The following is a 17047-nucleotide window of genomic DNA, read 5'->3' as shown; positions in this document are numbered from 1 at the left end:
ATGGGATGTGCTGATGTTAATTGTGTCCTGTCACTGCTGCTGTAAATCCTGCATCATCCACATCTCTCCTTTGTGGAGACTTGCACGCATCAGGTGTCCTTGTGGACCAGGTATGGCACGACTCTAACATAATGACTAAAAGTAAGACTTGCCCTTTGACAATGTGCTTAGCTACACTATTGGGGGTGGGGGTGGGGGGGCAATATTTTTATGTAAACCACCGTTCAAAAGTTTGCGGTCAAAGATTTTTTATGTTTTTGAAATAAGTATTGTACAATGTAAATTATTCATGTGATGCAGAGCTGAATTGTCAGTCATTTCCTTCAGAAATCATTCTACTATCAAAAATCTCTCAGGATTTTTAATGAATATAATGTTGAAAAGGACAGCATTTATTTGAAATATAAATTACTTGTAACATTATAAACGTCTTAATTGCATCCTTGCTAAAATGTCTGCAAATCTTACTGACCTTGAGCATTATCTCAAATGATATAATTTATTATCACAAACAGAGCCATATTGATCTGCCACAAAATACAATAGGGATCTCAATAAGGGTGATACACTTCAATGCATAATTCTAGGCTAAATACAACTAATTAAACTAGAAAACACTCAATTCTATAACTGAGTTGAAAAATGTGATGATCAACAAGGTGGTCGGTGATCGATTTTAGTGAATCGGTTTGTTCAGACAAAAAGTAAGCAAACAATGAGAATGTTTCACAAAAAGTGAATCACTTGATGGATAAATCAGGGCTCGACATTAACGCTTGTCCGCTTGTCCGGGACAAGTGGATTTTTTGAAGGGGCAAGTGAAAAATTATTTTACTTGCCCGACGGACAAGTATCCTGAGTAAAATGTCAAAACAAAAAATAACCAGGGAATTACGAAATTGCAATAATGATTCTGCATGCAGTTAGTGTAAGTGGTGATCGATAGTGGATAATATTATAAAACAAACTGACGTTAACAAGGTTGAGCTGTTGAGGCTCGCGCAGCCTCTCGAGGAGAAAATCGAAAACAAATGAGCGCCGCTCATACAAAGAAACTCAGTTAACATATACTGTTAAAATTGTGTAGTTTTTATATTTATAACATATGATACAGTTAAGCAACATCACACTAACAAGAGTGTTGTTTTCCTGAATACCATGACACTGATTTCATATACCAGTTCCATAAACAATTAATTAACAAAGTCACTTACATTTTAAATGCAATATGGACTGTTTTTGTTCTATTTCAGCAGCGAAAATAGTTCCAAACAAATATCACAGCAGAACCGTAACGCATTTCACAGCAACAGCGTGTTACTGAATGATTCAGCGTTTTAATGAATCGGTTGAATCAAAGATTCAATGACCTATTCGTAAACGACCATAGAGAGTAAAGTAAACAACTGCCGAATTCTTGAATGAATCAGCCGTTTCACTGAATCGACTCAATGACTCACTCATTAAGACGGTCACATGCTGCCACCTACTGGTGGTTTAGTTTCATCTTTCCAACATTTTCATATTTGTATATTGAAAAATATTTAAAATAATCTCATAATATTATTTAATGCAGTTGTAATTTTTCAGTGTAAATTATTTAATTTGATTGGTAACAGCCTATAATGCCTTATTCTAATTTAATTTATAGATCAAATATAAGAATATAAACGGAAAGCTGAAGCATAGCCTATATTTAATTAGATTATGGATAAATGCCCTTTATAAAAAGGTAAAAATATCACAAATATGCATATATAAATATTTCAAAGTTGATTGAACACTGGTGAGAATATTGCTTCAGAATAGATTATATTTATGAATAAAATCCGGACAAGCAAATTTTTTACTCGGACAAGTGAATGACAGGTTTACTTGTCCGAAGGACAAGCGTGTGAACCGGCTTAATGTCGAGCCCTGGATAAATTAAACCAAATTATTATTTTTTTAAACTGAAGAGAAATTCTGATTTCTCAACACTACATATAAGAGCAAAAACCATTTAAGAAATCAAATGAAAAAGCTGCATGTGCAAGCAATGTGAACCCCCCCCCAGCAATGTAGCGATGAAACATAACAGATTATAGCTACTGTCAAGTTAATAAAAATGAGTTCCACATGAGTTTTAGTATCATTCAAATTAAAAGTGCCCCTATTATGCTTTTATGAATATTATGAATATTACCTGTGTAGTATAGCTGTTTTTGAATGTAAAAGATCTACAAAGTTGCATGACAAATAAAGTTATTGTCTTCTAAAAGAAAGAATCGACTCTTAACTGCTGAAACGGCTCATCAGTAATTCTGGTCTCACTTCCTGTTACAAAACTAACAATGTAAAGGCCTGTACACACCAGGACGAATATCGCGCGCTTATCGCCAGCGTTTTTCGTGACGTTTTTCGGCGCGTCTTGAGTGTTCACACCCAAGCGATTTTCACTGGCGATGCGCTGAGTGAACGCAGCTCCAGGCACGTGAACAAAAGCGCCGATCTCATTGGTCAGCCAGGTTTTAACGCGCCGCGTCAAAATAAAAAAAAACGAACCCGAGGCATTTTTTTTTTTTACAAATGACGCTTTTACGCCTGGCGTTTTGCGCTGTGTGCACACTCACATTGGCGCCCTTTGTTTAGTCATGAGGCGTTAAACGTCGGCAATAAACGCGCGCGAAAATCGTCCCGTTTTGAACAGGCCTTAACACATTTGCATAATGCCAGTCTATGCTCTTCACTGACTGCCTGTGAACGTCTACTTTGACCCTCAAACACTGTAGTTGTAGCTGAGACAGGAAGAGTTTGGTTCGTGTTGTCAACATGTCGAGTAGACACTGAGAATCCATTTTGCTGGAATGAAGGCTCTAGCGAAGTTCTACCAGGAAGATTCAATGTTACTTCACTTATCATATCACAGACCTAACCAATCATGTCCTAATTCTCAGAGTATAAAAGATGGTCACTCACACATGGCTAACGCCAACATAACCTCCAGCTTCCCCACCACCACCGGGATGGTCCCCGCCTATACCTCCCAGCGGGTCGCCTGCGCCCTTGCCTTCATCTTCAGGCAGGAAATGCAGAGTCCGTTACCCTCAAGACGAGAGCTACAGACGGGACCTACGCCAAAGAACCTCTAATCATAATGCTAGCTGGTCTGATAATAAACGTGTTACTTTATTGTTCTTCATCCTCCCAAGTCTTTCTGGTAGAACTTTAAAAGCATGAGGACTGGAATTTTATTGGAAAAAACTGATGCCATCTTCACCATCGGCACTTCCTATCACTGTGTATCAAGAGCTGAGGAAGTTCTGGAGCTGAAATTCAGATATGGTAAGTATGGACAGACTGAGCCATCTGACCAATCAGAGAAGTGCAGACCAATCACAAGAAACTGGGTCATCTGACCAATCAGAGCAGAGGAAAGGAGGGGTTTAGAGAGACTTAATCTTCGAACAACTTTTTTTCGAGCAAAACTCTTTGAGAAATGAGGTGATGTGCAATGTATATTATGAGAAAATTAAAGTGTTTTTTTTTTACCTTTGATGCATGTAAACCTTTTGTAGGAGACTCCAAAACAACATTAGGAACCTTTAAAATAGCATAATAGGGGAATTAACAGGTCACCGCTAAGCCCACTGTGTCTTCACTGCTCATCACACCAGAGAGACATTTTTCATCAATCATTTAGAAACACACTATCTCTCTCTCTCTCTCTCTCTCTCTCTCTCTCTCTCTCTCTCTCTCTCTCTCTCTCTCTCTCTCTCTCTCTCTCTCCTCAATTTAAATTCCTTGTGCTTTGCATTATATCTAGAGGGGAAAGTCTTGAGTCCATGAGAAGACAAACAGACAGTGAGAAAAAGACATTCACAAACAAATATAAGCACTCTCTTTTGCATGGCAGGAAGAACTGAGCCGAGAGGCTGACATCTCTAAGCTTTTCTATCTGCGCTAAGCTCCAGAGCCAAGTACATAAGGCACTAATACACCAGAGAAAGTCAAAATGCTAAAGCACCACGCCCTGGGCCCTAGAACCATCTGAGTCAGCCAGCGTCCCTTCAGCTGTATTTGTGTGTATGTTATATATTACGAGTATTACAAATACAAACCGGCACCAACTATTTTGCAGTAGTAATGCTTTGAACATCACAAGCGCCTTTCTTTTTTATGCCCTTTTCATTTTATTACTATTTTTTTTTTTTTTATTAAGCACAAATCTAAAGGCCGCCTTATCTTCGCTCTGGGCAGTGCCGCAGTTAAAGTAAGAAATGGAAAAATATATTTCTAACAGCCGTGGCCCAATAAAACCGTCAGAGCCAACGCTAATCTGCATGAATATATCACTCTTCAATATTTCAGTCTTGTAAAATAATAAAAGAGAGAAAGAGAGAGGAAATGAGAAAGGATTTAGCGCTTATAACTCAAAAACGCACTCGCAAGACCTCATATTACCCCGAACTACTACCCTAACTATCCGCATTCAGCTCTGCAGTCAAAACTAATGAAGAAACTCTGACTAATGACAATAGCAGGTTCCCCGAAGAGCTATTCTGATTCAGGATTCCCGTTAAGCGACTCGTATATAAAGAGCAATTAAGCAGAAATTGACCTATAGCCTGTAATTGGCGCACTGTGGGATCCATCGCTGGTGCTCTTTTCTGTAGGAAATCAATGGCGCAATTCACCCAGATTTAACCATTAACTAAAAGTTAGCTATCTTCACCAGGTTGCTAAAAGTGACCCTGCATTAATGTTGTGTAGTTGAGAACATTACCTTGCAGTTAATGCACATGCTCTAATATACTGAGTTCAAATCAATATTCCCTCTTCTCCACATAATGTCTAGTCATCGCCATACTATCCATATTAACAACAGCCTCAAATCAATGGGTGAATTGGTTCCTTTAGACAAATGTTGTACATGAGCTGATTCACTTGATTCAGAAGAACAGTCCCAATGAACGGATGTGTGCGCATACAGTACATGATTTAAAAAGTACATAAATAAGAGCAGATACAGCCTTTGGATCGTAGATCATTACTAAGGGTGTGTTTCACACATGGCATTTTGTTTGGATTAAAACGAACCCTGGTGCGATTGCTCTGTTAGTGTTTCACTGAGACCGCTGAAAAGATGAGTCTCTGTCCGCTTCCAAATGAACTCTGGTGCAGTTCGACTGAAATACCATCATATGATGCTACGCACATTCAATGAGCGCATTTAGCCCAGAACACAGCATCGCTGTATGTGCGTTAGGGCTGGGCGATATCGCCAAAAAATAACATCTCTGTATTTTTTGGTTGAATGGCAATACACGGTATATATCCTGGTATTTTTTCTGTTTTTTCTATTTGGATAAAAAAATATATATATATTTTTTTATTTTTCTTTCACATCCTGCCCAATGATGTCCTAAAAACAATGTTGATATTGAAGGCTATAAACAAAAACAGTGATTGTAATGTAGGCTATGCAATATAGTATGTGCAAAAAGGGGTAAACAAATCACATTACATTCTAACATTGTAACATTAATGACAAAATTAATAATTCACTAAACTAAATTTTTTTATAAAAACTAAAGCATATTAGCCTACATTTGATGACCCCACCTTTATAATGGTCACTTTCATACAAATATACATACTTGTAGGTTTAAAATTCCACATTTATTGTCCAACAACAAATATTTTAGAAATATGTATACAACGGAATTACTACGTTCCTATTCTATTGCGCTTCATCTGTTTGGCGCTCATTCACGGGAGATTCACTTGCAGAAGGCTCGTCCTCTCCGGACGGCAAAATGGACATATGTGCATGAGTTTCTAACATTTACAGATGGAGAATACACCTGTGAAATGTAAGTTATGCACTGAGGAAAGCACCACATTTCAAACACATTAAACACCGCAAGTATTTATCTGTCTGTCAACACAAGTACCCTCAGAGCATCTGACAGGCTTTAAACTATACGTGTTAACTATATCTTACCAGTTATTTTGAAGCCCTTAATATAAAACATGTGTCATGTTTAGGACAAATTGTACTTTCCCTGCATCAGATTATTCTCCGCTATCTTTCAAATGCGCTCGTATCAATCTACTTTATATCGATATAAACGGTATTGTCTCATTCATATAGTTTCTAAAAAATATATCGATATATCGTACAAACACGATATACCGCCCAGCCCTAATGTGCGTTGCTGCATATGATGGTATTTTGACCAGTTGAGAACTCGTGAAGAGTTATAAATTGTGTAAAGGAGTCAGCGACAGGAATCCCTCCTTCACTCACAAATGAAGATCCGCTGCGAGGAGATGGGCAACATCACAAATATGACGAGAAAAAACAGGTGTGCGTGAGCATTCTGTCCTTTTTAGGGTAACATCTTGTGACATCATGTCCTGTTTTTGGTCTGTTTTCTTGTCTTTGGTCCGTGTTGTGTTCATATTTCATTCAAACCGCACCAGAGTTAGTTTGGAAGCGGATCGAGACCCATCTTTTCAGCGTCTCAATCCGCTTGTATAGAGCGCACCAGGGTTCGGATGGCAGCGTTCATCAGAACAATCACACCAGGGTTCATTTTTGAAAGTGAACTCTGGGACGGTTCGCTTGAGGTGTGAAAGCAATCCGACCCAACGGACCAACGAACCCATTCATAATGGGAAATGTGCTATATAAAAAGCAGCGGTGTCTGATTCTGTGAGTGCGCACATCACATATGAAAACCAAAAGAGCTCTTCTTCACCTTAAAATGTTGTGTAGTTGTGTTGTGTAGATGTAGTTTATAACCCTACACACCCTAGATCTTCCATAAAGTACCGGCTTCTGTTCCTCCTGTGATTCCAGACCTGCATGAAGAGCGAATGGGGAAACAATTGAAGCGCACTTACCCAGAACTCCCAGCCTATAGTTCATGGTGACGACAATGACGTTTCCATATGCCGCGAGCACGCTGGCATCAAACATGTTTCCGGTTCCTTCCATATAAGAGCCACCGTGAATGAACAGCATGACAGGTTTCTTCCTGCGGTCACGGATGTCTGGAAAAAAAGTCAAAATGAGGAGAGAGAGGGTGTTGTGTAAGCGAAAGCTGCAGAAAGATGAATGATTTGAGTCTGTGAAGCTACATGATTTATGTATGATTTTTGGATCCTTTTTTTTTTAGAGTAAATAGCTGGTCGTTAGGTCACTTTAGACACTAATAAGCTCCTTAAGATATAACAACACATACACACACACACACACACACACACACACAGAGACAGATGCAGAGGCAGCTGCAATGGAGCGTCGCTATAGTAACTGCCTCAATTTGATTTCCCAATCTACCCAACAGAGGCCATTCCATCAAAGTGACTCGCTCCCATTGACTGTTGCCATGGAGATCTATTACACAGACACATACTTTCACTTTTCGAACCCCTTGACACCTTCAATCACCACCTGAATCTCAGTCGATTTCATTAAAGTAGATAAACTGATAAAGTCAGGTGTTCCAAGATGCAGCTGGAGCACACACACACACACACACACACAAAAACACACAAACACAAATGAATCGAAAGCGTTACTAGAGTAGAGCATCAAACAGACGGTCGGTCAAGAAGGATTTCTGACTTATTGGTCCATAAAACACAAACAGACATGTGCTGTCATACATGACTGGACAGATACACACATGCTGTCACATGCACACGCTTCCCACATATGTCAGATGTCACTTGATCCACACATTTATTTCAACCACGGTCAAACCAGAACACTTTTCCAAAATGAAATGAAATTAATGATAAGTGTATCCGTCTTTCACTGAAACTGCACCTGTCACAGAAATGTTGACATATTCTGATAAATAAAACAACACATAGATAAAACTTAAGATAGATGGATAGAAAGAACAATATAGAGATATATCAAATGATAGACGATAGATAGAACGACAGAGCGATAGATAGAACGATAGATAGAAAGATAGATAGAACGATAGACAGATAGATAGATAGATAGAACGATAGACAGACAGACAGACAGACAGACAGACAGACAGATAGACAGATAGACAGATAGATAGATAGATAGATAGATAGATAGATAGATAGATAGATAGATAGATAGATAGATAGATAGATAGATAGATAGATAGATAGATAGATAGATATCCATACTTTAGTAAAATGATTATGATTTCGTTGCTAATATTTTCAGTAACTTTTAATGATTTCCTCTCCTCTTATTTACTTCTGTTTATTGATTGTCAAGAGTTCATTTTGGACATTCACATCATCACTTCCTCCCAGAGACGGCTTTCAGCCTCTCATCAGACCTGAGTGCATCCTGCTTCATTTCTAACCTGTTTTTGCTCTTTTCCCTCACCGTCTCTATCTAAACCTTTTAATATGTTCATTTCAAGTCTCAATGTGTTCTGTCTTATAACAACCAAAACATCCTGTTCTTTTATTTTGCCCCCTGGTGTCCTCGCGTCCTCAGATAAAAACACTGCAAACATACCGTAAAATGGGCGTACAAAGGGAGGGCGAGTAGGTCTGTGTGCACACTGAGAAATGGAGGGGGAAAAAGAAAGACATGGAGATTAGAAGGGAGGAAACGGGGGCCGATATTCAGGGAAAGTAGGAGAGAGCGTGAAAGGTAGCAATCTAAAAAAAAACACCCCCAAAACAAAGAGCCACGCACCCTCAGATAGAGAGGCCCACAGGAGCTTGCTGCTCACCTCTGATCCTCTCAAGCAGAATGGAGACAATGGTGTGATTAGAAACAAACTTGTGTTTACTGCTCAGCGCGTTCGCGTGTGTGTGGGTGAAGCCACAAACACATACACATTGTGCCATTATGTCCCTCTGATGGTGGGGAGCCTCTATCTCTTGTGTGAACTTAATTAGCTCTGAATCCATTAGACACAGCCACATAGACAATTCCTTTCTCTATTCTCCTGTCACCCGCATCCAATTAAACTGGTGCTAAAACACAATGGCGTATTCCTCACTTGAGACAATCCGGCCCGATAGGCTGGCTACCAAATGCCATCATAGCCAGTGCTTGTAAATTTTGTGTTTACTAGAGTACGTTCTAAAAAGTTTTGCTTTTTGGAACACATGAATGTGAAATTAATTGTTTTTTTGTTATAGACACAGATGGATGGATGGATGGATGGACAGACAGACAGGTAGGTAGTTATGTGGATTGAAGAATGGATGGATGGATGGACAGACAGACAGGTAGGTAGTTATGTGGATTGATGGATGGATGGATGGATGGATGGACAGACAGGTAGGTAGTTATGTGGATTGATGAATGGATGGATGGATGGACAGACAGGTAGGTAGTTATGTGGATGGATGGATGGATGGATGGATAGGTAGGTAGTTATGTGGATGGATGGATGGATGGATGGATAGATAGATGGACAGATAGGTAGTTATGTGGATCGATGGATGGACAGGTAGGTAGTTATGTGGATGGATGGATGGACGGGTAGGTAGTTATGTGGATGGATGGATGGATGGATGGACGGACAGGTAGGTTGTTATGTGGATGGATGGATGGATGGATGGATGGATGGACAGGTAGGTAGTTATGTGGATTGAAGAATGGATGGATGGATGGACAGACAGACAGGTAGGTAGTTATGTGGATTGATGGATGGATGGATGGATGGATGGACAGACAGGTAGGTAGTTATGTGGATTGATGGATGGATGGATGGATGGATGGACAGGTAGGTAGTTATGTGGATTGATGGATGGATGGATGGACAGACAGGTAGGTAGTTATGTGGATTGATGGAGGGATGGATGGATGGACAGACAGGTAGGTAGTTATGTGGATGGATGGATGGATGGATGGATGGATGGATGGATAGGTAGGTAGTTATGTGGATGGATGGATGGATGGATGGATGGACAGACAGGTAGGTAGTTATGTGGATTGATGGATGGATGGATGGATGGACAGACAGGTAGGTAGTTATGTGGATTGATGGATGGATGGATGGATGGACAGATAGGTAGTTATGTGGATTGATGGATGGATGGATGGATGGATAGGTAGGTAGTTATGTGAGTGGATGGATGGATGGATGGATGGACAGACAGGTAGGTAGTTATGTGGATTGATGGATGGATGGATGGACAGATAGGTAGTTATGTGGATTGATGGATGGATGGATGGATAGATAGATGGACAGATAGGTAGTTATGTGGATCGATGGATGGACAGGTAGGTAATTATGTGGATGGATGGATGGACGGGTAGGTAGTTATGTGGATGGATGGATGGATGGATGGACGGACAGGTAGGTTGTTATGTGGATGGATGGATGGATGGATGGACAGGTAGGTAGTTATGTGGATGGATGGATGGATGGATGGATCGACAGGTAGGTAGTTATGTGGATGGATGGATGGATGGATTGAAGAATGGATGGATGGATGGACAGACAGACAGGTAGGTAGTTATGTGGATTGATGGATGGATGGATGGATGGATGGACAGACAGGTAGGTAGTTATGTGGATTGATGGATGGATGGATGGATGGATGGATGGACAGGTAGGTAGTTATGTGGATTGATGGATGGATGGATGGACAGACAGGTAGGTAGTTATGTGGATTGATGGAGGGATGGATGGATGGACAGACAGGTAGGTAGTTATGTGGATGGATGGATGGATGGATGGATGGATGGATGGATGGATGGATAGGTAGGTAGTTATGTGGATGGATGGATGGATGGATGGATGGATGGACAGACAGGTAGGTAGTTATGTGGATTGATGGATGGATGGATGGATGGACAGACAGGTAGGTAGTTATGTGGATTGATGGATGGATGGATGGATGGACAGATAGGTAGTTATGTGGATTGATGGATGGATGGATGGATGGATAGGTAGGTAGTTATGTGAGTGGATGGATGGATGGATGGATGGACAGACAGGTAGGTAGTTATGTGGATTGATGGATGGATGGATGGACAGATAGGTAGTTATGTGGATTGATGGATGGATGGATGGATAGATAGATGGACAGATAGGTAGTTATGTGGATCGATGGATGGACAGGTAGGTAATTATGTGGATGGATGGATGGACGGGTAGGTAGTTATGTGGATGGATGGATGGATGGATGGACGGACAGGTAGGTTGTTATGTGGATGGATGGATGGATGGATGGACAGGTAGGTAGTTATGTGGATGGATGGATGGATGGATCGACAGGTAGGTAGTTATGTGGATGGATGGATGGATGGATGGATGGATGGATGGATGGATGGATGGATGGACGGACAGGTAGGTAGTTATGTGGATGGATGAATGGATGGATGGATCGACAGGTAGGTAGTTATGTGGATGGATGGATGGATGGATGGATGGATGGATGGATGGATGGATGGATGGATGGATGGACGGACAGGTAGGTATTTATGTGGATGGATGGATGGATGGATGGATGGATGGACGGACAGGTAGGTAGTTATGTGGATGGATGGATGGATGGATGGATGGATGGACGGATAGGTAGGTTATTATGTGGATGGATGGATTGATGGATGGAAAGGTAGGTAGTTATGTGGATGGATGGATGGATGGATGGATGGATGGACGGACAGGTAGGTAGTTATGTGGATGGATGGATGGATGGATGGATGGATGGATGGATGGATGGACAGACAGGTAGGTAGTTATGTGGATGGATGGATGGATGGATGGATGGATGGATGGACGGACAGCTAGGTAGTTATGTGGATGGATGGATGGATGGATGGATGGATGGATGGATGGACGGGTAGGTAGTTATGTGGATGGATGGATGGATGGATGGACGGACAGGTAGGTTGTTATGTGGATGGATGGATGGATGGATGGACAGGTAGGTAGTTATGTGGATGGATGGATGGATGGATCGACAGGTAGGTAGTTATGTGGATGGATGGATGGATGGATGGATGGATGGATGGATGGATGGATGGATGGACGGACAGGTAGGTAGTTATGTGGATGGATGAATGGATGGATGGATCGACAGGTAGGTAGTTATGTGGATGGATGGATGGATGGATGGATGGATGGATGGATGGATGGATGGACGGACAGGTAGGTATTTATGTGGATGGATGGATGGATGGATGGATGGATGGATGGACGGACAGGTAGGTAGTTATGTGGATGGATGGATGGATGGATGGATGGATGGACGGATAGGTAGGTTATTATGTGGATGGATGGATTGATGGATGGAAAGGTAGGTAGTTATGTGGATGGATGGATGGATGGATGGATGGATGGACGGACAGGTAGGTAGTTATGTGGATGGATGGATGGATGGATGGATGGATGGATGGATGGATGGACAGACAGGTAGGTAGTTATGTGGATGGATGGATGGATGGATGGATGGATGGACGGACAGCTAGGTAGTTATGTGGATGGATGGATGGATGGATGGATGGACGGACGGACGGACAGCTAGGTAGTTATGCGGATGGATGGATGGATGGATGGACGGACGGACAGCTAGGTAGTTATGCGGATGGATGGATCACACATGCGTGCCACATGTCTGTCTGTCAACAGGAGGAAGCCAATCACTATTGCGAAGCTCCCACCCTGATTTGGAGATCTATAATTTCTCCATAATTGGGCAGTAGGTTTATTAGGCCGCTGTCACTTTAAGATCTGACACACGGATCTATTATACTGTTACACATGCGTTTTCTTTCTCAACTGTTCATGTTCAATTAAAACAGAACTCAATTTAGTTCTGAGAGGCGGCTTTATGTGCACGCTCTTTGGGTGTGAGCACAAAATCTGCAGGAATGAGTCAAATTATGTGCAATACGCGCAATCCCACGGCGAAATTCAAGCCCTGTAACAGCAGCAATATTCATCCAGAGCAAATGAAATGAGTGAGTGAGTGGAGGCGGGTTTGTGTGTAACTCGCTGTCGGAGAGATGAGAGAGAGAGAAAGATCAGCTGGTGTCGTGTGTCTATTCTGTTGAAAATGAGTATTGGAAGGGTTTCAGATCTTTCAGCATCAATATGTATCTAAAAAAACACTACATTGCACTTAGTCTATTATTTCAGATGCCTTTTTAAAAGACTACTATTGAAAAATGTATTTATTATATATGAAATTCACCCCGCCGAAGTGGCTAAAAGGAGGGACTGCGTTACACGCCACCGCCGAAATACACCCGCATCGGAGGGTTGGCGGGTGTTAATGTCAAGCCCTAGAGATAGATTTAAGGCTGTGGAAATGAACTCTGTGAGGCTCAGCGTTACACTGAATGAAAGATGGACAGAATGAAGGAGAGAAAGAGAGAGGGAGACCGAAAGAGAGAGAGAAAGAGATTACAGGAGAGAGCTTCTGCTGGGGGTTTGAAAGAGCAGAAAACAGGTTCTTTGAGAGACTGACAATCAAGGCAGGCTGCAGTCAGAGTCTCTTACACATGGATCAATATCATAAAGAGCACTCAGACAGAGAAAAATATTTCTCTAATGTACAGCGAGTCTGTAGTAGAGGCTATGAACACTTCACGCTGTCTGTACATATACAGGCGAAACCCATTCGCCATTATATATCAAACATTCGCATGCAAAAGCCCTTAAGAAAGTTCTATCATCGTTTCTTCACCCTCATGCCGTCCATACAAGCTGCTCTTCACTACACGACTACACTAGACATTGACTCGTGGATGCCAAGTTGCTCATTTATGCACAGCAGCACAAGTGTGTGTGTGTGTGTGAGAGTTCTCTGACTTCAAGACAGAAGAATCCCGAATCACATTCCTGATACTGAAGAGGGAGGGAGGGGGTCAAATATAGAAAAGAAAAGAGGGAAGGGTGAAATAAAGACCTCCTTATGCCCTCATCCCCACCGCCTCATCATACATCCACAGAAACAAGAGGACTATTCATCTGATTTTTGATCTCCTACATTTAGATTTATGGACTCCATCACTTCTTTCTATACACTTGTTTTCACTTTTGTTCTTCCCACATTTCCTCTTTCCTTTCCTTTATTTTTCAGTATTCACAGCATCCTCCCCCGTCTCAGCTCTATTAAAAAAAAATACTACACTCAAACATTCTGTCATAATTTAATCACTTGTTTATATTTTTCAGTGGAACATCTATCATTTCTGTGGAGAAGTTTCACACTCCTCTTTTACAGTTCTTAGTTATGCTTCATGTCTGTCAAGCTCCAAAAAAAATCCCTATAAAATGTTCATATGACTTGTGCACTATATAATCATGAGTCAAAATCTGCTTTTTAAGTTTTTAAAAAGGGATTTTTCACTATTATTTACAACAGGATCTGCATTCTCATATTTGTTATAAGAGACTATAAAATCAACTTTGTGCATCAAAACCATAGCCTAGAAATCTAGACGCACCCTAGCGGCAGAAAATGTATTTTGCCGCGAGTGTAGTCTAGTAACTCTCAGTAGACCTGAGAGCTGGAAAAACCAAACTCTGGTCAGGCCAATCACAGCGTGTGTAGAGTCGGTGGGCGGGCTTAACATAATGACGGCACGTCACGGCAGAGTTGCGGAGGTTCTGCGTGCTACTCGTAAACAAAGCTGGCGATCAGCGGTCTTTTGAATCGGCTTTAACCGCAACTCTGGAAGACGTGGAGTTAAGCTTTTCTTTGAGAAAAGAACAAAGAATGGCACTGAAGTCATGCTTAAGAAAAGAAGATGTGTTCGAAGTTTTGCCGACCGGATACGGCGAAAGTCTATCAAGTAACGTTAGCTCGACTTCACCTTCTTCTTCGCTCTGGTTGGTTGTGGGGCTCATGGCATTTTCCAATTGCGTGCAGAGGGAATTTGAAAGACAACCGTTTATCCCGCCCCTCGGATTGAGCCCTGCCAATGGTGTGTTCCCAGACCCAACATCTTGATGTGGGTCTGGCTTGTCAGGCTATCAAAACCACTCTTTTCCTGGTAAAAAAATTTTTTTTTTACTTGATTTTTAAAATAGAGTGTCTATTTACACCAAGCATGCCTTGTTGGCAAGTGCTATTCGCACTAGGTCCGCCTAACAATGCCTGGTTGGGCCTAAACAAGATAAAAAAAGACTATATTTTAATGTCATCAGTGGTGTAGTCAGTAAAGTGTAAGGCTTAAGGATCTTGGTTTTGACGCGATAGACCCGGGTTCGAATCCACCTTTTACAGAGCTCGCTCTTCTCCCTTTTCCCATCACATATCACATCGGAAAGGCATTTACTTTCATTAAAAACAGGGCCGGCACAGCTAGGGCGGCAAAAATATAAGAGATTTTTATTTTATTTTATTTATTTAATTATAATTTTTTTTGGACAATCGTTTGAATTATTGCACTTCCATCAAGTTATCACTCCATTAGTTATTCTAAATCTAAATGAACTTTCCTTCATTCTAGTAGCCCACCCCATCCCGCCCAAAACTTTTGAATACAAAAGATGACTACTTTTACTGCTGGTGATGGCTAGGCCTGTCGCGATAGTCAATAAATCAATTAATCGCACGATTAAAAAAATGAGCTCGATAATTTTTCCGGCCGCGATAATTTCCACTTGCATGCTTGTTTGTTTTCCTCGTCTCTCTCTCTCTCTCTCTCTGACTGCACGCGCGCCTCGTCAATTTGGGGAGGTGTTTTTACTCGATACGCAGACTCTGCCCACTCCGCGTTGACGTCATTTTTGCCGCGCGCACGCTCGCGCTCCTGCGGACGCGTTGAGTTTAAACAAGGCTTAAATCTACACTGAAGTTGGCAGTTAGAGAAATGCAAGTTCATTCTTCAGCTTAATCTATGTGTGCTTCAAGTTCAATCTTTGTGTGCTAAAAAGGCACATAAGTTCCTGTAGAGATGCTGAAGTAAATTTCTGGAGTGTTAACGATTAAAAGAAAAAACAACAACAACAACCATACAGAACTGAAAACCGTGAGCCTAAAACCGTGATGCGAACCGTGGGTTTTGTGAACCGTGCCACCCCTAATATGCACCTAAAACACAATCATCCGTTGCAGTTTTCATCCATTTATTATTTGTTTTTGGTTTTTATTAACAGACAGAGAGTCCATTGCTTTTATTGTTTTTGGTTGTTTTGTTCATTTATTGTGGATATTTAAAATGTTTTCAATTTTTTTAGTGTTAAATAGTCTTTAGAAATAAAAGTTTATTGATCTTTGAAAAGGTGTACCTGCATTATTATACCATTATCATTATTTTAGATGAAAATGGTCTCAGAACGACAATATTATCATTTACTGCAATAATTTCTAGGCCAATTTATCGTCCAGCAAAATTTGTTATCGTGACAACTCAAATTTGGGTCCAATATGGACAAACCCAGCCGTTGGGTTACATTTTTTTTATTACATTTTTAACCCAACGGTTGGGTTTGTCCATATTTGACCCAAATTTGAGTTGAAACAACCCAGCATTGTTTAGAGTGTATATGAGAGAAAGCGGGGGAGAAGTTATGTGCCTGACCTTATTGTGTGCGTAATATTTATATATTCCAGCTAACATTTGGACGTTTAATCACCGTTGAAAAGATGCCCCTCCGACACGTCCTGTCATGGCTGAAAAATAGTTCCAAAATGAAAGTTGACTGAACGTACGTTGAGCATATCTGAATGCATTTTTTTGGAAATGTAATGTTACATTTTTTCCCGATTTATGCCGTCCTACAGTAGCTATTTTTGGCCAGAGAAACAATGTTGCCGTCGGACCAATGTTTGCTTTGGGATGCCATATTGATTTTAATAATATTTATAACTGCTAAGAAAGAGCTGTGCACGCGCAGAGACTACCACTGATTTGCCGCTTTCCGTGCGTCATTCATTAAATGAACTAGAGACTTGTGCTTTCCACATCCCGTATGTCGAAGTGGTACAGCCGGCCCAATTCATCAGCGGCCCACCGGGAATCCGATGGCTACTCCAGGCCTGTACATATTTGCATTTGCACTAGTGGTGCTAATTTGTTTTTAACGTTGTAGAATAAAAACAAATCTGAAAATATGCTTCTGTATGCTTTTAT

General features: G+C 41.0%; 1 protein-coding gene across 2 annotated transcripts in view; it reads right to left on the bottom strand.

Annotated features, from left to right (window-relative positions):
* Window positions 1-17047, bottom strand: part of nlgn2a (neuroligin 2a) — a gene marked incomplete at its 5' end in the record, with an annotated part of 200344 nt that overhangs the window by 86192 nt on the left and 97105 nt on the right. For both annotated transcript variants that reach the window (XM_079811033.1, XM_079811034.1), the window contains one exon: window positions 6892-7041. In XM_079811033.1, coding sequence (XP_079667159.1) covers window positions 6892-7041 — 150 coding nt within the window. The remainder of the gene's footprint in view (window positions 1-6891; window positions 7042-17047) is intronic.

Source organism: Gobio gobio, assembly GCF_949357685.1.
Source record: "Gobio gobio genome assembly, chromosome: 2".
Taxonomy (NCBI): Eukaryota; Metazoa; Chordata; class Actinopteri; order Cypriniformes; family Gobionidae; genus Gobio; species Gobio gobio.
Note: the sequence above shows the minus strand (reverse complement) of the source record. Positions and strands in the feature narration are given on the sequence as shown.